This window comes from Bombina bombina, chromosome 8 (assembly GCF_027579735.1).
Source record: "Bombina bombina isolate aBomBom1 chromosome 8, aBomBom1.pri, whole genome shotgun sequence".
NCBI lineage: Eukaryota > Metazoa > Chordata > Amphibia > Anura > Bombinatoridae > Bombina > Bombina bombina.
In genome coordinates, this window is record NC_069506.1 from 188161585 (window position 1) to 188188178 (window position 26594).

A 26594-nucleotide genomic window follows, 5' to 3' on the forward strand; every position below is an offset into this window, starting at 1 on the left:
ATGCCCTTTGTGCTGTTTTGGACTCAGGAACAGGCTTCTTGGATTGTTTACCCTTGTTCAAAGACTGATTGGGTCTCCAAGTAGGCTTAGATTCTTCCTGTTTAGAAGAGGAAGAGAAAGAATTTCCCTTGAAATTTCGAAAGGAAGGAAAATTACTTTGTCATCCTTTTTGTTTACTTCTCTTATCCTGAGGAAGGAGATGACCCTTACCTCCCGTGATATCAGAGATAATTTCCGTCAGGCCAGGTCCAAACAAGGTCTTCTCCTTGTAAGGAATTGCTAGAAGCTTAGACTTGGATGACACGTCCGCAGACCAAGGTTTTAACCATAAAGCTCTGCGGGCTAGAATAGAGAACCCCGAACTCTTTGCTGCCAATTTAGTAATCTGCAGAGAAGCGTCCGTAATAAAAGCATTAGCCAACCTAAGAGCTTTAATCCTATCTTGGATTTCCTCCAAGGAAGTCTCAGTCCTGAGAGACTCATACAGAGCATCAAACCAATAAACTGCCGCACTTGTCACAGTAGCAATACACGCAGCAGGATGCAAAAGCAAACCCTGGTGAACATAAAACTTTTTAAGCAGACCCTCCAACTTCTTGTCCATGGGGTCTTTAAAGGCACAACTATCCTCAATAGGAATAGTAGTTGGCTTAGCTAAGGTGGAAATAGCCCCTTCCACCGTAGGTACCGATTGCCAAGTCTCCATGACAGAGTCAGTTATAGGAAACATTTTCTTGAATATAGGAGAAGGACAGAAGGGAATACCTGGTCTCTCCCATTCCTTAGAAACAATCACCGAAGCTCGCTTCAGCACGGGAAAAACGTCTGAGTAAGAAGGAACTTCGAAATATCTGTCCAATTTACTCAATTTCACAGGCGCGAGTACTAATGTGGAATCACAGTCTAAAGTAACCAAGACCTCCCTGAGCAACAGGCGGAGGTGTTCTAGTTTAAACCTGAAAGATACAACCTCTGAATCAGTCAAAGGCAATGAACTTTCTGAGTCTAAAATCTTGCCTTCCGATGGAACCTCAATACCCTCCATCTCAGTTCCCTGGGAGGGTACATCCGAGATTGCCACCATTGCATCAGAAAACTCACTGACCATATGTTGTCTTTCCTCTTACGTTTGCCTTGAAGCATAGGAAAAGCAAACAACGCATCAGAAATTGTGGAAGACATAAACGCAGCTATGTCCTTTAAGGTGACTCCAGCAGGCGCTAGAGCAGATGTACAGGGCACTGCTTGTGCGGGTGTTAAGGATTGGGACGCTTGGGGAGAAAGCTGCGGCATACTCTGAATCTCGTCAGACTCCTGAGAAGCATCCGCTTTTGAAAAACTTTGTTCATGCAAAAAATTTTCTTTAGAACTCCAAGCCCTCTCAATACATGAGGGACAAAAAAAGGGATTGGTGGTTCCACATTAGCATCCAAACACATGGAGCTAGTAACATTCTGCACGGCTCCTAAATCCATTTTGAAACCCAATAAACTAACAATGAAATAAAAAATTTACTTTTTTTTTATATTAAATCGTTACTGTCCCTTTAAAACATAAAATTAAAACTTAACTATATGCAAAAAAGTGTTCCACAAAAGTTAGGAGATAATCAAATTACTTTATACTACAGCAAAAATTTGATCAATGAAATCGTTACTGTCTTTTTAAAAATACAACTATTTTTCTGCAGCCAGAAACAAACATACCCCCTCAGTTAATTAAAATTCAGACACCCAAACACCTCGGCCTCTGCTGAGGTGCCTACCTGCCAACCGGGGTCACTGCAACGTTCAGAACGATCCGGTTGATAAGGACTTTCAGTATCACTAAAAACCACTTGCTCCTTTCAATAAACCATGTGGTTATAGTGCAACACCATTCTCTTCACACCAGAGCAGACTTAAGCTTGCGCAGCTCACTTTAGGAAGCGCGCAAAAACTATAGCCCCGCCCATCTTGGGCGTCACTAAACAAACAACCCAACCAGCTTCACTGAGGAAAATTAAACCGATAGGCAAAGAAACGTATAACATTTTCAAGCTTAGCTCCCAGCCCCAGTGCCTGTACATATGCTGTCCTAAAAGCTCTCTATACACGGAGAGCATGATGTCCCAAACATAAAGGAGCCCCATGACCGAGTCCTATATGCTTAAATACATAAGTAAAGTACCCACTTTCCTCTGAGTTTCTGTGTGTCTCCCAGATTAAAAAAAGTTAGCACTTACCTTAATGCTGTCCTACAGCAAGACAGTCCAGCAGGTTTAAGAGGTCCTCTCCCTCCCATAGCCCTGTGGAAAATGATGAAGCCCGAGTTAAGTTTGCTTAGGCCCCCAGGATAAGGGCAGCATAAATATATGGGAGGCACAGTGAGAATTATGTCCCACAAGTTCCCATTGCTTTAAAGCCACCAAAAGCTCTACTGAAGAGACTGATATGAACTACGGCTACACCCTAGAACAAAGCAGCACAATCGTGTACTACTTTAAAAATAATAAACTCTTGATTGAAGAATCTAATCTAACACCTCACTTTACCTCTTCCTATCACTAACGTAGGCAAAGAGAATGACTGTAGTGGGAGGGAAGGGAGGAGCTATTTAACAGCTCTGCTGTGGTGCTCTTTGCCTCCTCCTGCTGACCAGGAGGTGAATATCCCATAAGTAATGAAGATGATCCGTGGACTCATCGTGTCTTTAAAAACAAAAACAAAACTTTTGCCTTAACCCCTTAAGGACAAGGCCATTTTTCAATTCTTTCCCTTAAGGACCAGGGCTATTTTTACATTTCTGCTGTGTTTGTGTTTAGCTGTAATTTTCCTCTTACTCATTTACTTTGCTATTTCCAAACCACTTTTTTTTCAATATTAGCACTAGTTACATTGGGACACTGATATCTTTCAGGAATCACTGAATATCCCTTGACATGTATATATATATTTTTTAGAACACATCCCAAAGTATTGATCTAGGCCCATTTTGGTATATTTCATGCCACCATTTCACCGCCAAATGAGATCAAATAAAAAAATTTTTTCACAAACTTTAGGTTTCTCACTGAAATTATTTGCAAACAACTTGTGCAATTATGGCATAAATGGTTGTAAACTCTTCTCTGGGATCCCCTTTGTTCAGAAATAGCAGACATATATGGCTTTGGCGTTGCTTTTTGGTAATTAGAAGGCCGCTAAATGCCACTGCGCATCACACATGTATTATGCCCAGCAGTGAAGGGGTTAATTAAGGAGCATGTAGGGAGCTTCTAGGGTTAATTTTAGCTTCAGTGTAGTAGACAACCCCAAGTATTGATCTAGGCCCATCTTGGTATATTTTATGCCACCATTTCACCGCCAAATGCGATCAAATGAAAAAAAAAAAAAAGTTACATTTTTCACAATTTTAGGTTTCTCACCGCTTGTGCAATTATGGCACAAATGGTTGTAAAAGCTTCCCTGGGATCCCCTTTGTTCAGAAATAGCAGACATATATGGCTTTGGCGTTGCTTTTTGGTAATTAGAAGACCGCTAAATACCGCTGCACATCACACATGTATTATGTCTAGCAGTGAAGGGGTTATTTAGGTAGCTTGTAGGGAGCTTCAGGGATAATTTTAGCTTTAAATGTAGATATCAGCCTCCCACCTGACACATCACACCCCCTGATCCCTCCCAAACAGCTCTCTTCCCTCCCCCACCCCACAATTGTACCCACCATCTTAAGTACTGGCATAAAGTCTGCCAGTACTAAAATAAAAGGTAATAAAACAGCTCTCTAACCCTCCCCCTCTACCTTATTGGTAGCCATCTTGGATACTGGCTGCTGTTTTTTATTTTATTCATTTTTTCTGTAGTGTAGCTTCCCCCCCCCATATCCCTTCCACCCCGTGCACGTGCCCGGCTATCCCACCCACGATCCCGTCCCCCTCCACGTCATAGCTCACATTGATGGCCGCCCACCCGCCTCCCACTGCAGCTCCCACCCACCAACGATACCGGCCATCGATGTCTGGTGCAGAGAGGGCCACAGAGTGGCTCTCTCTGCATCGGATGGCCAAGGGGTGTTATTGCAGGATGCCTTGATATCGAGGCATCACTGCAATAGCCGGAAAGCGGATGGAAGCGATCAGGATCGCTTCCAACCGCTTTAAACTCCTAATGTCGTACAGGGTACATCGCTGGTCTTTAAAGACCAGTTTGTGTGTGACGTACCCTGTACGACATGCGTCCTTAAGGGGTTAAAGGGACACTGAACCAAAATTTTTTCTTTTATGATTCAGATAGAGCATGTAATTTTAAGCAACTTTCTAATTTACTCCTATTATCAATTTTTTCTTCATTCTCTTGCTATCTTTATTTGAAAAAGAAGGCATCTAAGCTTTTTTTTCTTGGTTCAGTCCTCTGGACAGCACTTTTTTTGATGGATGAATTTATTCACCAATCAGCAAGGACAACCCAGGTTGTTCACCAAAATGGGCCGGCATCTAAACTTATATTCTTGCATTTCAAATAAAGATACCAAGAGAATAAAGAAAATGTGATAATAGGAGTAAATTAGAAAGTAGCTTAAAATTGCATGCTTTATCTGAATCACAAAAGAAAAAAAAATGGGTTCAGTGTCCCTTTAACCCTTTAATGACCACAGCACTTTTCCATTTTCTGTCCATTTGGGACCAAAGCTATTTTTACATTTTTGTGGTCTTTGTGTTTAGCTGTAATTTTCCTCTTACTCATTTACTGTACCCACACATATTATATATCGTTTTTCTCGCCATTAAATGGACTTTCCAAAGATACCATTATTTTCATCATATCTTATAATTTACTATAAAAAAATTATAAAATATGAGAAAAAAAAAATGGAAAAAAAAACACACTTTTTCTAACTTTGACCCCCAAAATCTGTTACACATCTACAACCACCAAAAAACACCAATGCTAAATAGTTTCTAAATTTTGTCCTGAGTTTAGAAATACTCAATGTTTACATGTTCTTTGCTTTTTTTGCAAGTTATAGGGCAATAAATACAAGTAGCACTTTGCTATTTACAAACCATTTTTTTTCAAGATTAGCGCTAGTTACATTGGGACACTGATATATTTCAGGAATCTCTGAATATCCATTGACATGTGTATATTTTTTTTTAGAAGACATCCCAAAGTATTGATCTAGGCCAATTTTGGTATATTTCATGCCACCATTTCACCGCCAAATGCGATCAAATACAAAATATCGTTCACTTTTTCACAAACTTTTGGTTTCTAACTGACATTATTTACAAACAGCTTGTGCAATTATGGCATAAATGATTGTAAATTTTTATTTGGGATCCCCTTTGTTCAGAAATAGCAGACATATATGGCTTTGGCGTTGCTTTTTGGTAATTAGAAGGCTGCTAAATGCCACTGTGCACCACACGTGTATTATGCCCAGCAGTAAAGGGGTTAATTAGGGAGCATGTAGGGAGCTTTTTAGGGTAATTTTAGCTTTAATGTAGTGTAGTAGACAACCCCAAGTAATGATCTATGCCCATTTTGGTATATTTCATGCCACCATTTCACCGCCAATTGCGATCAAATTAAAAAAAAAGAAAAAATTTTCACAATTTTAGGTTTCTCACTGAAATCATTTACAAACAGCTTGTGCAATTATGGCACAAATTGTTGTAAATGCTTCTCTGGGATCCCCTTTGTTCAGAAATAGCAGACATATATGGCTTTGGCATTGCTTTTTGGTACTTAGAAGGCTGCTAAATGCCGCTGCGCATCACACGTGTATTATGGCTAGCAGTGAAGGGGTTAATTAGGTAGCTTGCAGGGTTAATTTTAGCTTTAGTGTAGAGCTCAGCCTCCCACCTGAAATATCAGACCCCCTGATCACTCCCAAACAGCTCTCTTCCCTCCCCCACCCCACAATTGTCCCCGCCATCTTAAGTACTGGCAGCAACTCTGCCAGTACTAAAATAAGATATATTTAGGCTTTTTTTTTGGGGGGGGGGGGGTAAGCATATTTACATATGCTGCTGTGTAGGAGCCCCCTTAGGCCCCAACCTGACTGATCCCCCACCAAACAGCTCTCTAACCCTCCCCCTCTGCCTTAATGGCCGCCATTTTGGGTACTGGCAGCTGTCTGCCAGTACCCAGTTTAGAATAAAATAGTTGCTTTTTTATTTTTTCCCCATTTTCTGTAGTGTAGCTCCCCCCCCCCCCACCAAAGAACAAACCCCCACCCCCTCCTAGATACCTTTGATTGTCTTTTTTTTTTTTAAATGTAAACTTTTTTTCTGAAACTTTTAGTGATGTCTTTTCTGTAGTGTAGCGGTTCCCACCCGCTCCCGCGCGCCGTGCACGCGCGCCCCCATCGGCCCCGCCCCCGATCCCGCCCCCTCTACATTACCCGGCCCATCGATGGCCGCCCACCCGCCTCCCACCCACCAACGACACCGGCCATCGATGTCCGGTGCAGAGAGGGCCACAGAGTGGCTCTCTCTGCATCGGATGGCCATCTACAGTTATTGCAGGATGCCTCCATATCGAGGCATCACTGCAATAACCGGAAAGCAGCTGGAAGCGAGCAGGATCGCTTCCAGCTGCTTTCCACACCGAGGACGTGTAGGGTACGTCCTTAGGCGTTAACTGCCTTTTTTTTGAGGACGTACCCTGCACGTCCTCGGTCGTTAAGGGGTTAAGGTAACTAAGGTAATAACCTCAAAAGCTTTGTAATACTGATACAAGTTTGTAACAGAAGATGCATCATACAGGAAATAGGGTCTTTCAAAATGCCGCATTTTTGGGTCCCTATATCACATCTCTAGATCACCTCCAATCAGACTGGGGGCATGCCGAGCAGCATAGACAGCCCCCTTGATCCGATTCCCAGGCTTAAAATCAAGTGATTACATTAACTACTGCGTGATTTAATTTTTCCAGCAAGTATTTAAATAGGAACTTTGTTTCGATCTAAGCACTTGCCCCCTGGAATTAAGGGGTTAAAGAAACTGTTTGGATCTAGATGTTGTGGAGGCGATTTTTGTTTTTCTCGGTTTATAGCGTGCCAATAAAATACAATTTACATTAATTGCAGCAACGCTCTAACTGGCTCTACAGACATGTTTCTGTTTAGGAGCCGCAATATGCTGTGGTTCCAGGGCAGGACTAAAAGACATGAAAAAAACAAAACAAAACTAAATACATGTAAGTCTCCTGAATATGCCATCAAAATTAGAAAATAAAAAATCCAGTTGCATATTTATAGTGAATTTACAGATCAATATTAGACACTGCATCCAGATATCTAAGACATGATCATAAGCATATATTTTAAATGGGGAAAATGAAATATATACATACAGCTCATGTAATATGGTATATATGATAGTGGAATAAAAACATAATTTATGTAAGAACTTACCTGATAAATTAATTTCTTTCATATTAGCAAGAGTCCATGAGCTAGTGACGTATGGGATATACATTCCTACCAGGAGGGGCAAAGTTTCCCAAACCTCAAAATGCCTATAAATACACCCCTCACCACACCCACAATTCAGTTTAACGAATAGCCAAGAAGTGGGGTGATAAAAAAGTGCGAAAGCATATAAAATAAGGAATTGGAATAATTGTGCTTTATACAAAATCATAACCACCACAAAAAAAGGGCGGGCCTCATGGACTCTTGCTAATATGAAAGAAATTAATTTATCAGGTAAGTTCTTACATAAATTATGTTTTCTTTCATGTAATTAGCAAGAGTCCATGAGCTAGTGACGTATGGGATAATGACTACCCAAGATGTGGATCTTTCCACACAAGAGTCACTAGAGAGGGAGGGATAAAATAAAGACAGCCAATTCCTGCTGAAAATAATCCACACCCAAAATAAAGTTTAATGAAAAACATAAGCAGAAGATTCAAACTGAAACCGCTGCCTGAAGTACTTTTCTACCAAAAACTGCTTCAGAAGAAGAAAATACATCAAAATGGTAGAATTTAGTAAAAGTATGCAAAGAGGACCAAGTTGCTGCTTTGCAGATATGGTCAACCGAAGCTTCATTCCTAAACGACCAGGAAGTAGAAACTGACCTAGTAGAATGAGCTGTAATTCTCTGAGGCGGAGTTTTACCCGACTCAACATAGGCAAGATGAATTAAAGATTTCAACCAAGATGCCAAAGAAATGGCAGAAGCTTTCTGGCCTTTTCTAGAACCGGAAAAGATAACAAATAGACTAGAAGTCTTACGAAAAGATTTCGTAGCTTCAACATAATATTTCAAAGCTCTAACAACATCCAAAGAATGCAACGATTTTTCCTTAGAATTCTTAGGATTAGGACATAATGAAGGAACCACAATTTCTCTACTAATGTTGTTGGAATTCACAACTTTAGGTAAAAATTCAAAAGAAGTTCGCAACACCGCCTTATCCTGATGAAAAATCAGAAAAGGAGACTCACAAGAAAGAGCAGATAATTCAGAAACTCTTCTGGCAGAAGAGATGGCCAAAAAGAACAAAACTTTCCAAGAAAGTAATTTAATGTCCAATGAATGCATAGGTTCAAACGGAGGAGCTTGAAGAGCTCCCAGAACCAAATTCAAACTCCAAGGAGGAGAAATTGACTTAATGACAGGTTTTATACGAACCAAAGCTTGTACAAAACAATGAATATCAGGAAGAATAGCAATCTTTCTGTGAAAAAGAACAGAAAGAGCAGAGATTTGTCCTTTCAAAGAACTTGCGGACAAACCCTTATCTAAACCATCCTGAAGGAACTGTAAAATTCTCGGTATTCTAAAAGAATGCCATGAAAAATGATGAGAAAGACACCAAGAAATATAAGTCTTCCAGACTCTATAATATATCTCTCGAGATACAGATTTACGAGCCTGTAACATAGTATTAATCACAGAGTCAGAGAAACCTCTTTGACCAAGAATCAAGCGTTCAATCTCCATACCTTTAAATTTAAGGATTTCAGATCCTGATGGAAAAAAGGACCTTGTGACAGAAGGTCTGGTCTTAACGGAAGAGTCCACGGTTGGCAAGAGGCCATCCGGACAAGATCCGCATACCAAAACCTGTGAGGCCATGCCGGAGCTACCAGCAGAACAAACGAGCATTCCTTCAGAATCTTGGAGATTACTCTTGGAAGAAGAACTAGAGGAGGAAAGATATAGGCTGGATGATACTTCCAAGGAAGTGATAATGCATCCACTGCCTCCGCCTGAGGATCCCGGGATCTGGAAAGATACCTGGGAAGTTTCTTGTTTAGATGAGACGCCATCAGATCTATTTCTGGAAGTTCCCACATTAGAACAATCTGAAGAAATACCTCTGGGTGAAGAGACCATTCGCCCGGATGCAACGTTTGGCGACTGAGATAATCCGCTTCCCAATTGTCTACACCTGGGATATGAACCGCAGAGATTAGACAGGAGCTGGATTCCGCCCAAACCAAAATTCGAGATACTTCTTTCATAGCCAGAGGACTGTGAGTCCCTCCTTGATGATTGATGTATGCCACAGTTGTGACATTGTCTGTCTGAAAACAAATGAACGATTCTCTCTTCAGAAGAGGCCAAAACTGAAGAGCTCTGAAAATTGCACGGAGTTCCAAAATATTGATCGGTAATCTCACCTCCTGAGATTCCCAAACTCCTTGTGCCGTCAGAGATCCCCACACAGCTCCCCAACCTGTGAGACTTGCATCTGTTGAAATTACAGTCCAGGTCGGAAGCACAAAAGAAGCCCCCTGAATTAAACGATGGTGATCTGTCCACCATGTTAGAGAGTGTCGAACAATCGGTTTTAAAGATATTAATTGAGATATCTTCGTGTAATCCTTGCACCATTGCTTCAGCATACAGAGCTGAAGAGGTCGCATGTGAAAACGAGCAAAGGGGATCGCGTCCGATGCAGCAGTCATAAGACCTAGAATTTCCATGCATAAGGCTACCGAAGGGAATGATTGTGACTGAAGGTTTCGACAAGCTGTAATCAACTTTAGACGTCTCTGGTCTGTTAAAGACAGAGTCATGGACACTGAATCCATCTGGAAACCCAGAAAGGTTACCCTTGTCTGAGGAATCAAAGAACTTTTTGGTAAATTGATCCTCCAACCATGATCTTGAAGAAACAACACAAGTCGATTCGTATGAGATTCTGCTAAATGTAAAGACTGAGCAAGTACCAAGATATCGTCCAAATAAGGAAATACCACAATACCCTGTTCTCTGATTACAGACAGCAGGGCACCGAGAACCTTTGTAAAAATTCTTGGAGCTGTAGCTAGGCCAAACGGCAGAGCCACAAACTGGTAATGCTTGTCCAGAAACGAGAATCTCAGGAACTGATAATGATCTGGATGAATCGGAATATGCAGATATGCATCCTGTAAATCTATTGTGGACATATAATTCCCTTGCTGAACAAAAGGTAAGATAGTCCTTACAGTTACCATCTTGAACGTTGGTATCCTTACATAACGATTCAATATTTTTAGATCCAGAACTGGTCTGAAAGAATTCTCCTTCTTTGGTACAATGAAGAGATTTGAATAAAACCCCATCCCCTGTTCCGGAACTGGAACTGGCATAATTACTCCAGTCAACTCTAGATCTGAAACACATTTTAGAAATGCTTGAGCTTTTACTGGATTTACTGGGACACGGGAAAGAAAAAATCTCTTTGCAGGAGGTCTCAACTTGAAACCAATTCTGTACCCTTCTGAAACAATGCTCTGAATCCAAAGATTGTGAACAGAATTGATCCAAATTTCCTTGAAAAAACGTAACCTGCCCCCTACCAGCTGAGCTGGAATGAGGGCCGCACCTTCATGTGGACTTAGAAGCAGGCTTTGCCTTTCTAGCTGGCTTGGATTTATTCCAGACTGGAGATGGTCTCCAAACTGAAACTGCTCCTGAGGATGAAGGATCAGGCTTTTGTTCTTTGTTGAAACGAAAGGAACGAAAACGATTATTAGCCCTGTTTTTACCTTTAGATTTTTTATCCTGTGGTAAAAAAGTTCCTTTCCCACCAGTAACAGTTGAAATAATGGAATCCAACTGAGAACCAAATAATTTGTTACCCTGGAAAGAAATGGAAAGTAAAGTTGATTTAGAAGCCATATCAGCATTCCAAGTTTTAAGCCATAAAGCTCTTCTAGCTAAAATAGCTAGAGACATAAACCTGACATCAACTCTGATAATATCAAAAATGGCATCACAGATAAAATTATTAGCATGCTGAAGAAGAATAATAATATCATGAGAATCACGATGTGTTACTTGTTGCGCTAAAGTTTCCAACCAAAAAGTTGAAGCTGCAGCAACATCAGCCAAAGATATAGCAGGTCTAAGAAGATTACCTGAACACAGATAAGCTTTTCTTAGAAAGGACTCAATTTTCCTATCTAGAGGATCCTTAAACGAAGTACCATCTGACGTAGGAATAGTAGTACGTTTAGCAAGGGTAGAAATAGCCCCATCAACTTTAGGGATCTTGTCCCAAAATTCTAATCTGTCAGACGGCACAGGATATAATTGCTTAAAACGTTTAGAAGGAGTAAATGAATTACCCAAATTATCCCATTCTTTGGAAATTACTGCAGAAATAGCATTAGGAACAGGAAAAACTTCTGGAATAACCACAGGAGCTTTAAATACCTTATCTAAACGTTTAGAATTAGTATCAAGAGGACCAGAATCCTCTATTTCTAAAGCAATTAGTACTTCTTTAAGTAAAGAACGAATAAATTCCATTTTAAATAAATATGAAGATTTATCAGCATCAACCTCTGAGACAGAATCCTCTGAACCAGAGGAATCATCAGAATCAGAATGATGATGTTCATTTAAAAATTCATCTGTAGGGAGAGAAGTTTTAAAAGATTTTTTACGTTTACTAGAAGGAGAAATAACAGACATAGCCTTCTTTATGGATTCAGAAACAAAATCTCTTATATTATCAGGAACATTCTGCACCTTAGATGTTGAAGGAACTGCAACAGGCAATGGTACTTTACTAAAGGAAATATTATCTGCTTTAACAAGTTTGTCATGACAATCAATACAAACAACAGCTGGAGGAATAGCTACCAAAAGTTTACAGCAGATACACTTAGCTTTGGTAGATTCAGCACTTGACAGCGATTTTCCTGTAGTATCTTCTGACTCAGATGCAACGTGAGACATCTTGCAATATGTAAGAGAAAAAACAACATATATATATAAAGCAAAATTGATCAAATTCCTTAAATGACAGTTTCAGGAATGGGAAAAAATGCCAAAGAACTAGCTTCTAGCAACCAGAAGCAATAAAAAATGAGACTTAAATAATGTGGAGACAAAAGTGACGCCCATATTTTTTCGCGCCAAATAAGACGCCCACATTATTTGGCGCCTAAATGCTTTTTGGCGCCAAAAATGACGCCACATCCGGAACGCCGACATTTTTGGCGCAAAATAACGTCAAAAAATGACGCAACTTCCGGCGACACGTATGACGCCGGAAACGGAAATAGAATTTTTGCGCCAAAAAAGTCCGCGCCAAGAATGACGCAATAAAATGAAGCATTTTCAGCCCCCGCGAGCCTAACAGCCCACAGGGAAAAAGTCAAATTTTAAGGTAAGAAAAATGTTAAATTAAAATGCATTATCCCAAATATGAAACTGACTGTCTGAAAATAAGGAAAGTTGAACATTCTGAGTCAAGGCAAATAAATGTTTGAATACATATATTTAGAACTTTATAAACAAAGTGCCCAACCATAGCTAGGAGTGTCACAGAAAATAAGACTTACTTACCCCAGGACACTCATCTACATATAGCAGATAGCCAAACCAGTACTGAAACGAGAATCAGCAGAGGTAATGGTATATATAAGAGTATATCGTCGATCTGAAAAGGGAGGTAAGAGATGAATCTCTACGACCGATAACAGAGAACCTATGAAATAGACCCCTTAGAAGGAGATCACTGCATTCAAATAGGCAATACTCTCCTCACATCCCTCTGACATTCACTGCACGCTGAGAGGAAAACCGGGCTCCAACTTGCTGCGGAGCGCATATCAACGTAGAATCTAGCACAAACTTACTTCACCACCTCCATCGGAGGCAAAGTTTGTAAAAACTGAATTGTGGGTGTGGTGAGGGGTGTATTTATAGGCATTTTGAGGTTTGGGAAACTTTGCCCCTCCTGGTAGGAATGTATATCCCATACGTCACTAGCTCATGGACTCTTGCTAATTACATGAAAGAAATGGTTTATTTTCATTTTAAGTTGTTTTGTACCTACAAAAGGATACTTTAGTATTACATGACAGAGCAGGATGCCTAAAACATACACAAATACCTTCTATCATTACCTGGTCCTTTCTGTCTCTCTTCATATGCTTGAGGCCCAGATGTTGCTGCCTGGTATTGTACTCTTGCCCTGGACATTCTGTGACTAAGGGTTCCTCCAGTCTGTGAAAGAAAAAAAAAAAAGATATGCAGTCTCTCTCAAGGATTGCTAGGCCATAAATAAAAAAAAATTAAAAAAAAACGACGACGACGACATGCGGCAAGGTTATGCCTACTAAAGAGACATGAAACCCACATTTTCCTTTGCTGATTCAGATAGAGCATGTGAGTTTAAATAACTTTCCATTTTACTTATATTATTAAAAATGCTTCATTCTCTTCGTAACCTTTGTTGAATGAAGCAAAAAATGCACTACTAGGAGCTAGCTGAACATAAGGTGAGCCAATGACAAGATGCATTTATGTGCAGCTAGAAATCAGCAGCTAGTTCCCAGAAGTGCATTGCTGCTCCTGAGCTTACCTAAGTAAGAGCTCACTTCCACTGTGCCGTAAAAAATGGAGTCGTAATCTACCAAAGTTGCAAACAGCTAAAAAAAGTTAATGGCTCAATTTTAGTACCAGGTTTCCCATTCAAATATTTTTTGCGCATTGCGTGCAGTCGTTCTTTTCCGTGTAGCTGTAAGTTAATGTTGTGTTAATGCTTCCATCTAATGTCGGCCTTCTTGAAAATCAATTAGTTGCTATGGTAAACTGATCTTTAAATATACATATTATAATGTAAGGGACATGAAACCCAAAAAATTTCTATTATGATTTAGATAGAAATTACAATTTTAAACAACACTCCAATTTACTTCTATTACCTAATTTGCTTCATTCTTTAGATATCCTTTGCTGAATAAATAGCAATGCACATGGCTGAGCCAATCACACGAAGCATCTGTGTGCAGCCACCAATCAGCAGCTACTATCAATCAATTTAACAATTGTACATAAATTATAAACTTAAACAAAAACTTACACAAAATTCTGATTTCAGTAAGCTCTTAAAAAGGGACACTGAACCCAAATATTTTCTTTCATAATTCAGATAGAGAATGACATTTTAAGCAACTTTCTAATTTACTCTTATCAATTTTTCTTTGTTCTCTTGCTATCTTTATTTTAAAAGCAGGAATGTAAATCTTAGCAGCCAGCCCATTTTAGGTTCAGCACCATGGATAGCGCTTGCTTATTGGAGGCTTACATTTACCCACCAATAAACAAGCATAACCCAGGTTCTCAACCAAAAATGGGCCGGCTCCTATGCATCACATTCTTGCTTTTTAAATAAAGAAAGCAGGAGAACGAATAAAATTTGATAATAGAAGTAAAATTAGAACGTTGCTTAAAATTGCATGCTCTATCTGAATCATGAAAGAAAAAAAATGGGTTTAGTGTCCCTTTAAGTTTAAAGGTTTATTTCATGATTTATATAGAGCATGCAATCTTAAAGGGACAGTCGAGTAAAAAAAAAAAAAAAAAAACTCATGATTTAAATAGGGCATGTAATTTTAAACAACTTCCCAATTTACTTTTATCACCAATTTTGCTTTGTTCTCTTGGTATTCTTAGTTGAAAGCTAAACCTAGGTTTATATGGTAATTTCTTAGACCTTGAAGACTGCCTCTAATCTGAATGCATTTTGACCACTAGAGGGCATTAGTTCATGTGTTTCATATAAATAACATTGAGCTCATGAACGTGTAAATACCTAGGAGTGAACAATGATTGGTTACAATGCAAGTCTGTCAAAAGAGAGTTTTTGTAACAATGTTTAGTTTTGCGTATTTATTTTTTTAATAACATTGTGCTGATTTTAAGACTCCTGACCAAGCCCCAAAGTGTCAGATGTATATACAGTATGTGTTTACACTCTAATGCTGGCTCCTGTTTGTCTAATCTGTCTTTTCATATGCAGGGAAGGGGGAGAATGTCTGTTCCCAGCACCTTTTACTGGGTGTCCCAGCTAACCTCATCAACAGTGCTAAATATGGAGCTTCTAAGTAAGTATTTAAAAGGATTTATCCTGGATTTTTAGATCAGTATCCGTGCATATTCTTCTTTATAGTAGTGACTATTACATGCAGTTATATGAAATTTGGTGTACACGGTCGCTTTAAATTATCAAATTGTGCAGTCTTTATATATGCACACTTTCTGAGGTACAAGCTCGTTACTGAGCAAGTCCAAGATTTCACAGTGTTTACATATGAGTCTGTGATTGGCAAATGGAAAACATTTCAAATTCATAAGGAAATTTTTTTTTTACTGCTCATTTGAAATGTCCAAATTAGAATGCACACTACCTCTTTCATTTGTAAGGAACTTTGCACTGTCTTGGTGATGATGTAAGCCACTGCTGTGAAACCTCAGAAGAGACTGCTGCTATAACAAGAACCAACTCTGAAGACCCCTGAATACTGCACGGAGTTTCAAGATGTTGATCGGAAACCTCGCCTCTCGAGGATACCAAACTCCCTGTGCTTTTCTAAAACCCCAGAATGTGCCCCAACCCAGCAGGTTTGCGTCCACTAATTCCTTCCCATTTCAGAAAGAGAAATGAGGCTCCCTTAATCAAATGATTGGTGAGTCTGCCACTAAGTTAAAGAATGCCTTGTCTTTAAGGTTAAAGAGATCTTTTGAGACAGATTGTTGCAACCTCGATTCCACTGTTGCAACATTTGAAGCTGCAAAGAACGTAAGTGGAATCTGGCAAAAGGCACGGCATTTGAAGCCACTACCATGAGACCAACTACTTCCATGCAATGAAGTAGTGAGGAGTTTGATGAATAGCACAGGGCTTCCGGAATTTGAGTCTGCAAGCAACTGTGAAATAGTTTCACTGTTACAGAAAGGCAACTCTAGTTTGTTGTGGTAGAGAGCTTTTTGGGAGGTTGATTTTCTAACCATGAGAAAGGAGGAACTGTGTTTGTATCTTCCTGAGCCATCTGAAAAGAAGTGTACCAGAATGTTGTCTTGATATGGAGCTATTGCCGGTACCTAAGCTCTCACTAAAGACAAAAAAAGAAGAGAAAATTCTTGGTGCTGATGCTAGACCAAATCGAGCGGCACATGTTTGTAATGCCTTATTCAAATCCCTTTGAATAAAGATATGCAATTAGGCACCTTTTAAGTCTAGGATAGACAAATTCAACCTCAAACACTAAAAGGCAATATAGTGCCAAAAGATTCCATTTTAAAATCTTGACCTTTCTGAAATTTGTTCAGAGTTTTAAGATCCAAGATCGGCCTGTAAATCTTGTCTTTTTTTGCAATAGTGAAAAAAGTTTGAATAGAACCCCTGGTTCTGTTCCTCCAAGGGCAATGGAGTAATCACTCCAATGTCTTCTAGGTCTGTTACACGTGCCAAGAAAGCTCTGTCCTTTAAAAGGATCTTTTGTAACATGAGACGTGTAATTTTCCTTGAGGAGGACAAGACCAAAAGCCTATGTGGAACCCCTCTGAACTATAATGGACTTTTACTAAGCCTTCTGAAAAAGGTTCAGTCTGCTCCCCGCTAGAACCGAGTCTTTATGCTGATTTGGACAGGGTTTTCGTTTGTTTGGACTTAGACCAAGAGGAACCAGGCTTCCATGTGGACTTGGAGGTGTCTGACCTCTGGGACACCGAAGAGGATCTTTGTGTCTTGAAATGATGAAAGGAGTGATATAGTCTAGCCAAAATCAAACTTTCATGATTCAGATAGGGCTTGAAAATTTTACACAACTTTTTCCAATTTACTTTTATCGTCAAATTTGCTTTGTTCCCTTTATATTCTTTGTTGACAGCTAAACCTAGGTAAGTTTTTTTTTGCTAATTTCTAAACCCTTGAAGTCAGCCTCTTATCTCAGTGCATTTTTTTTTTTTATAAGCTTTATTAAGCATAAATCAGTACAAAGAGAATGCAAGTAAAATAATCAGCATAAAAACAAACTTTAAACAATTCTCAAAAGTAAAATACAAGGGTATTCATAATACAAAGCTGGCACAAGATTTTGACATAGGAACAATTGCCAACCAATAGGTTACTCTCATTCTTACATCTGAGTTAAAGAGGGTTATCTCAAGAGATAGGGTGATGTCCCTTAAGTTGTGTTCCGAAATGAAGTCTAGTTTATCGAAATTAATTGGGGAACGTCACAAGAGTCTTTAGCTATGTGTGTTCCTAATGTCTCAATCTATCATTGAGTCCTAATATAAAAACAAATAGTCCCTAACAAGTTTAATAAGTAAGGGACATCAAGTTCAAATTAACAGCAAAAATTGGGAAAGAACAGGCAGTAGGATAGGGAAAAGAAAAGAAGAAGAAAGAAAGAAAAAGAGAAAAAAAAAAATCAAAAATAAAAAAACATGAGAAGGAAAAAAAAAAAAGGGGGGGGGGAGGGAAAAGGGAGTGGAAGAGAAATCTCAGAGGGATAATGGATCCACCATAGGAACAGAAAGACAATAATAAGTATTTGGGCGTCTAAGGAGGTTTAAGGAACCACCTACTCCAGATCGTCCAATACTTGTCAATACGGTCAGTCGTGTTGTAAAAACCTCTCTCCATAGACGCTAGATAGTCTATGAGTGCATTTTGACAGTTTATCACAGCTAGACAGCATTAGTTCATGTGTGCCACATAGATAACATTGTGCTCATTCCCATGGAGTTATTAACGAGTCAGCACTAATTGGCTAAATTGCAAGTCTGTCAAATGAACGGAAATATGGGGCAGTCTGCAGAGGCTTAGATATAAGGTAATCACAGAGATAAAAAGTATATCAGCGTTTTCCCCAGGACCTTCTTAGTGGGTGCACCAACCAGCTGATTTTACCGATTTAAAGCTAAAATTAGCAAGCAAAAAAAAAAAAAATCTTCAATTTTTATTACACAAATTATCATTAAATAAATTTATGTTAAATTTTAAAATTAATATGTGCTCTTTTACCTCCAGTGACTGTAGTAATGATAGCATCCAGTCCAGGTCCTGAAATGGGAGGAAAAGAAGTCTTCTTTTATAGACTTTATCAGCAGACCATAAGGCTCTTCTAGTCACAACAGTCATAGCAGCACAAATGAAACTGCTCTTAGTCTTGACCAATCTCAAGCAATCCTGAATTACATAAAGGGAAGCTTCTTGGGAAATAAGGTAAAAGATGTCACATCATAGTGCAGTAGCTGCAGATATACAGACTATACTAACAGCTAGGCAAAACCTATAGCCTGCCAGCTGAAAAGATTTCCTGAGAAAAAAGAAAAAAAAGTTTTCTGTCCATTGGATCCTTAAAAGAGGTACTGTCCTTTAAAGGAATGGTAGTCCGCCTAGCTAAACTGGAAATAGAACCATATATCTTTGTAACGGTCTCCTATAACTCTAATTTTTCAGATGGTAAATGGTACATGTTTTTTAATCTGGCGAAGGGAACAAAAGGGAATGTCTTGTTTGTTCCATTACTTGCTAATAAGCTCAGAAACTGCATCAGGAAATGGGAAGGCAGATGGTTTCTTCGGGGCTGCCTTAAAGAACTTATCAATGTTTTTCACATTTTGTTTGTCTGCAGGCGGAGGGTTCTCAATCTGCAAGACAAGTAAAAACTTCCTACAATAGAACAATTTGAAATGAAAAGGAGACAATTTTGCTGCTTCGTCTTGGGTTTCTGAATAAACATCCTCAGCTAAGGAGGAGGATTCTAATTCAAATGTACTCCTGGAGGGTACATGATGCCTACACAAGTCTCTACTTAGTGATGATCCAAATGAGCCCAGTGACTGCAAAGGGTTATTTCTGCCCTTTGCATGTGTTTGCATTTAACTGGCGGAGGCATGAAAGCTGTCAGTTGTAAAATTGCAATGTGAATGTACCGTTTTATGTTAGAAGACACTAAGGCAGGTCCATAGAACTGTCCAGGGGATAAACCTGGTGGATAACAAATCCCTGAGTACTCTACTACAAATGCAACACTGCATGACCCCGTCCAGCAATAGACACAGACTCAGCACATAGGTTACAAAGCTGAGTAGGTGGACACACCAACACTTACTTAACAAACGCATATGAGAAGGGGTTAAACATTCTGTAGATTGCCCTTCCAAGGGATCAGCAATATGTCCAGTTTGCTCCATAATGATTGAAAATAGTAAGAACAGGCAAGTATCTAAAATTAGATAGCTACACAGAAATAAAGAACAGACACAGTAAGGATTAACACCCTTAGGGGAACACATAAATATTGGCACAAAGTAAGACTAAAGGCCCTGTGGGGGAATCAAAAAACGGGCACTCTCTTTTTAAGAGGAAAAAAATTGAGTTATTAAAGGGTTAAGTAAACATAAATTAATGCAAATATATTGTTTTTAAAATGGTACTAACCACTTAGGCTCTGAGAAGAAATGTCAGTGTGTCAAAGATCTTTCTCTTGAAAAGGAGATGGGAGAAACAGGGCACCGTTTTGGTGGGAAACAATTAACCCCTTGACATCTGCACAGAAGAAAACTTCTGAAATGAGATCCCTAGCTTCAGAAATTATCCTGATCACATGAAAGCATTTTCAATTGCATTGTCTTAGTATTGGCCATTGAATATAGACAGAGAGAGCTAGATAAGATTAGGAGGTCTGACAGTTCTGCAGGTTTAGCCCATTTATATGGGCATGTTCTTGAGAACTATAGATTGAAGCTTAAAATCAGCAAAAAATGCTATTATGTATACAAAAATAAACCTAAATGATCAAATTCCTGTGAATTGTATTCTCTACAGCCACTATAACAAGTAGCTGGGAACACATTAAAGAGAAACCAATTTTACAGTACAGTGTCTTTTTAACTGCGATCAAATTCTAAGTACCATCTTAGGTCTTAGAGGTCCATCTTAGACAAAGCCTCTAGCATGAACACCCCATCTTGCAAGGGTTTTGTGATGCACTCCCACTGAGCCCGTTTGTTTTTTGTTTTTTAAAGCAGTTGCTGTAACCAAGCATTCAATATTCTTATTAATATCTTCAGATGTCTTTAATGTACATGTTATAACAGACTTAACCAATGACAAACAGATGCACTTTTTAGAAGTCATTTTAGAGATACAAATAAATAAATAAATAAATATGGGGGGGAGGAAACCCCTTAAAAATTGTTCAAAATAAATAAAACTGAATTATTTTTTTTATATAAGAACAGCTGAACAATTAAGATGTCCTATGAACTTTACACAGTTAAGTGGACAACATACAACATGTGTAGACAACAGACCATCCAGGAATAACTGTTTGTGTGGCACAGTTTAGCTAGAAGCAAAAACAAATCAATTAGACCCTGGTGGATATATGGTAAGTAATGAATTGTTCTAATAGGTACAACCATTCAACAAGTTCCAAAGAGCTAGAAGAAACAGCTTAATGTGTGGATAATGATATAAAGAAACATCAAATAAAAGAAGGGAAAAAACAAACAAAAACACAAATTAAATATCTAAGCTTGGCAACATGCATTAAAGACAGAAGAAAATAGATTGTTCAGCTGGGAATCCAGTTTCCTTGCGGTAAAATCAAACAATAAAAAATACAAACTAAAATGAAACTTTTAAAAAGAACAAAGCATAAATGTTAATCTCCCCCTGCACTTTTTTTTCTCTCTTTTACTTCTTCCAGATCCAGATCTTAATAGAGAGAAATAAAAAGAAAACACACAGACACACAACTGAAGAGAAATGTTTCCTAAGCCCTGCAGCAGCCGACGCACATGTAACACATTTCAGTTAAACTGTTCCAGACTCCTTGGGAGGACTGATGCTGTCATTATGAGCAGAAAGGCTGTGGGGTTGTGCTTAGTGGTGAGTACAGACAGACAAGTGTTTTGTAAGCGGCAGATAACAGTAACATAACACGACTAATGTCAACAGCAAAAATAAATAAAAAAACACTTCCTTTTATAAAGGAAACCAACAATGTATTAAAGGGACAGTCAACACCAGAATTTTTGTTGTTTTAAAAAGATAGATAATCCCTTAATTACCCATTCCCCAGTTTTGTATAACCAACAGAGTTATAATAATACACGTTTTACCTCTGTGATTACCTTGTATCTAAGCCTCTGCAGACTGCCCCCTTAGTTCAGTTCTTCTCACAGACTTGCATTTTAGCCAATCAGTGCTCACTCCTCGGTAAATTCACGTGCATGAGCAATGTTATCTATATGAAACACATTAACTATAGCACTCCAGTGGTGAAAAAATGTCAAATGCTGAGGCGGCCTTCAAGGTCTAAGAAATTAGCATATGAACCTCCTAGGTTTAGCTTTCAACTAAGAATACCAAAAGAACAAAGCAAAATTGGTGATAAAAGTAAATTGGAAAGTTGTTTAAAATTACATGCCCTATCTGAATCATGAAAGTGTTTTTTGGACTTGACTGTCCCTTTAAAGAGCAAGTTTCTGCCTACGTATGTCTGCAGGATTTTTCTAAATAAACTGCATTTTGAGGAAAACTAGTTTTCTATGTAAGATGCATTATAATCTGAAAATGGTTTAAAATTGTATGCTCTATCTGAATCATAAATGAAAAACAACATCTGGATGTATGTCCCTTTAAGTTCTATTTCTTAACTTTGTATGTTTATTTTATAACATTTTTACTGTGAAGGGGCATGTTATTTCTGCAGACACAAATTCTCAGTTTTGAGAACTGCAAAAAACATAATTTATGTAAGAACTTACCTGATAAATTCATTTATTTCATATTGGCAAGAGTCCATGAGCTAGTGACGTATGGGATATACATTCCTACCAGGAGGGGCAAAGTTTCCCAAACCTCAAAATGCCTATAAATACACCCCCCACCACACCCACAATTCGGTTTAACAAATAGCCAAGAAGTGGGGTGATAAGAAAAGGAGTGAAAGTATCAACAAGGAATTGGAATAATTGTGCTTTATACAAAAAAATCATAACCACCACAAAAAGGGTGGGCCTCATGGACTCTTGCCAATATGAAAGAAATGAATTTATCAGGTAAGTTCTTACATAAATTATGTTTTCTTTCATGTAATTGGCAAGAGTCCATGAGCTAGTGACGTATGGGATAGCAAATACCCAAGATGTGGAACTCCACGCAAGAGTCACTAGAGAGGGAGGGATAAAAATAAAGACAGCCAATTCCGCTGAAAAAAGAATCCACAACCCAAATCAAAAAGTTTTAATCTTATAATGAAAAAAACTGAAATTATAAGCAGAAGAATCAAACTCAAACAGCTGCCTGAAGAACTTTTCTACCAAAAACTGCTTCTGAAGAAGAAAAAACATAAAAATGGTAGAATTTACTAAAAGTATGCAAAGAAGACCAAGTTGCTGCTTTGCAAATCTGATCAACAGAAGCTTCATTCTTAAAAGCCCAGGAGGTAGAAACTGACCTAGTAGAATGAGCCGTAATCCTCTGAGGCGGGGATTTACCCGACTCCACATAAGCATGATGAATCAAAAGTTTTAACCAAGAAGCCAAAGAAATAGCAGAAGCTTTCTGACCTTTCTTAGGACCAGAAAAGATAACAAATAGACTAGAAGTCTTTCTGAAATCTTTAGTAGCTTCAACATAATATTTCAAAGCTCTTACCACATCCAAAGAATGCAAAGATTTTTCCAAAGAATTCTTAGGATTAGGACACAATGAAGGGACAACAATTTCTCTACTAATGTTGTTGGAATTCACAACCTTAGGTAAAAATTTAAATGAAGTCCGCAAAACCGCCTTATCCTGATGAAAAATCAGAAAAGGAGACTCACAAGAAAGAGCAGATAACTCAAACTCTTCTAGCAGAAGAAATAGCCAAAAGAAACAACACTTTCCAAGAAAGTAACTTAATATCCAGAGAATGCATATGCTCAAACGGAGGAGCCTGTAAAGCTCTCAAAACCAAATTAAGACTCCAAGGAGGAGAGATTGACTTAATGACAGGCTTGATACGAACCAAAGCCTGTACAAAACAACGAATGTCAGGAAGATTAGCAATTATTCTGTGAAACAGAACAGTAAGCGCAGCGATTTGTCCTTTTTAAGGAACTTGCAGACAAACCCTTATCCAAACCATCCTGAAGAAACTGTACAATTCTAGGAATTCTAAAAGAATGCCAAGAGAACTTATGAGAGGAACACCATGAAATACAAGTCTTCCAAACTCGGTAATAAATCCTTCTAGACACAGATTTACGAGCCTGCAACATAGTATTAATCACTGAGTCAGAGAAACTTCTATGACTAAGCACTAAGCGTTCAATCTCCATACCTTCAAATTTAATGATTTGAGATCCTGATAGAAAAACGGACCTTGAGATAGAAGGTCTGACCTTAACGGAAGTGGCCAAGGTTGGCGACTGGACATCCAAACAAGATCCGCATACCAAAACCTGTGTGGCCATGCTGGAGCCACCAGCAGTACAAACAAACTTTCCATTATGATTTTGGAAATCACTCTTGGAAGAATAACTAGAGGCGGAAAGATATAAGCAGGTTGATAATTCCAAGGAAGTGACAACGCATCCACTGCTTCCGCCTGAGGATCCCTGGATCTGGACAGATACCTGGGAAGTTTCCTGTTTAGATGAGAAGCCATCAGATCTATTTCTGGAAGCCCCCATATCTGAACAATCTGAAGAAACACATCTGGGTGAAGAGACCATTCTCCCGGATGTAAAGTCTGGCGACTGAGATAATCCTCTTCCCAATTGTCTATACCTGGGATATGAACCGCAGAGATTAGACAAGAGCTGGATTCGCCCATGCAAGTATCCGAGATACTTCTTTCATAGCCCGAGGACTGTGAGTCCCACCTTGATGATTGATATACGCCACGGTTGTGACATTGTCTGTCTGAAAACAAATAAACGATTCTCTCTTCAGAAGAGGCCAGAACTGAAGAGCTCTGAAAATTGCACAGAGTTCCAAAATATTGATTGGTAATCTCGCCTCTTGAGATTTCCAAACCCCCTGCACTGTCAGAGATCCCCAGAAAGCTCCGCAACCTGAAAGACTCGCATCTGTTGAAATCACAGTCCAGGTTGGACGAAGAAAAGAGGCCCCTTGAACTAAACGCTGGTGATTTAACCACCACGTCAGAGAGTGTTGAACATTGGGATTTAAGGATATTAATTGTGATATATTTGTATAATCCCGGCACCATTGATTCAGCATGCAAAGCTGAAGAGGTCTCATGTGAAAACGAGCAAAGGGGATTGAGTCCGATGCTGCAGTCATGAGACCTAAAACTTCCATGCACATAGCTACTGAAGGGAATGATTGAGACTGAAGGTTCCGACAAGCTGAAACCAATTTCAGACGTCTTTTGTCTGTTAAAGACAAAGTCATGGATACTGAATCTATCTGGAAGCCTAAAAAGGTTACCCTTGTCTGAGGAATCAAGGAACTTTTTGGTAAATTGATCCTCCAACCATGTTCTTGAAGAAACAACACAAGTTGATTCGTGTGAGATTCTGCAGAATGTAAAGACTGAGCAAGTACCAAGATATCATCCAAATAAGGAAACACCGCAATACCCCGCTCTCTGATTACAGAGAGAAGGGCACCGAGAACCTTTGAAAAGATCCTTGGAGCTGTTGCTAGGCCAAAAGGAAGAGCAACAAATTGGTAATGCTCATCTAGAAAAGAGAATCTCAGGAACTGATAGTGATCTGGATGAATTGGAATATGAAGATAAGCATCCTGTAAATCTATTGTGGACATATAATGCCCTTGCAGAACAAAAGGCAGAATAGTCCTTATAGTCACCATCTTGAATGTTGGTATTCTTACATAATGATTAAAAATTTTTATATCCAGAACTGGTCTGAAAGAATTCTCTTTCTTTGGTACAATAAACAGATTTGAATAAAACCCCAGACCCCGTTCCAGATATGGAACTGGCACAACTACCCCAGAAGACTCCAGGTCTGAAACACACTTCAGGAAAGCCTGAGCCTTTACTGGGTTCACTGGAATGTGTGAGAGAGAGAAACCTTCTCACAGGCGGTCTTACCTTGAAACCTATTCTGTACCCCTGAGAAACAATGTTCTGAATCCAATGATTTTGGACTGAATTGCTCCAAACATCTTTGAAAAATCGTAGCCTGCCCCCTACCAGCTGTGCTGGACTGAGGGCCACACCTTCATGCGGACTTGGGGGCTGGTTATGATTTTCCAAAGGGCTTGGATTTATTCCAGACTGGAGAAGGCTTCCAATTGGAAGCCGTTCCTTTAGGGGAAGGGTCAGGCTTCTGTTCCTTATTCTGACGAAAGGAACGAAAACGGTTAGCAGCCCTAAATTTACCCTTAGATTTTTTATCCTGAGGCAAAAAAGCTCCCTTCCCCCCAGTGACAGTTGAAATTATAGAATCCAACTGAGAACCAAATAATTTATTACCCTGGAAAGAAAGAGAAAGCAACGTTGACTTAGAAGTCATATCTGCATTCCAAGATTTAAGCCACAAAGCTCTTCTAGCTAAGATAGCTAAAGACATATACCTGACATCAATTCTAATGATATAAAAAATGGCATCACAAATGAAATTATTAGCATGTTGAAGAAGCTTAAAGGGACAGTAAAGTCACAAAAAATCTTTCATGATTTAAATAGGACATGTAATTTTAAACAACTTTCCAATTTACTTTTATTACCAATTTTGCTTTGTTCTCTTGGTATTCTTAGTTGAAAGCTAAATCTAGGAGGTTCATGTGCTAATTTCTTAGAGCTTGAAGACTGCCTCTAATCGGAAAGCATTTTGACAGTTTTCACCACTAGAGGGCGTTAGTTCATGTGTTTCATATAGATAACATTGAGCTCCGGCACGTAAAGCTCCTAAGAGCAAGCACTGATTGGCTAAAAATGCATGTCTGTCAAAAGAACTGAAATAAGGGGGCAGTTTGCAGAGGCTTAGATACAAGATAATCACAGAGGTAAAAAGTATATTATTATAACTGTGTTGGTTATGCAAAATTGGGGAATGGGTAATAAAGGAATTATCTACCTTTTTAAACAACAAAAATTCTGGTGTTTACTGTCCCTTTAAAAATGCTATACACATTATGATCTGGTACTTGTTGCGCTAAAGCCTCCAAACAAAAAGTTGAAGCTGCAGCAACATCAGCCAAAGAAATAGCAGGCCTAAGAAGATTACCTTAACATAAATAAGCCTTCCTTAGAAAAGATTCAAGTTTCCTATCTAAAGGATCTTTAAAAGAAGTACTATCTGCCGTAGGAATAGTAGTACGTTTAGCAAGAGTAGAGATAGCCCCATCAACTTT

The 26594-nt window shown here is 38.9% G+C and overlaps 1 protein-coding gene across 1 annotated transcript in view; it reads right to left on the bottom strand.

Moving 5' to 3' along the window:
* Positions 1-26594, bottom strand: part of LOC128638676 (kinesin-like protein KIF18B) — a 258121-nt gene that overhangs the window by 176454 nt on the left and 55073 nt on the right. Inside the window, exon 10 of the mRNA XM_053690790.1 lies at positions 13354-13453. Within this exon, the coding sequence (XP_053546765.1) occupies positions 13354-13453 (100 nt within the window). The remainder of the gene's footprint in view (positions 1-13353; positions 13454-26594) is intronic.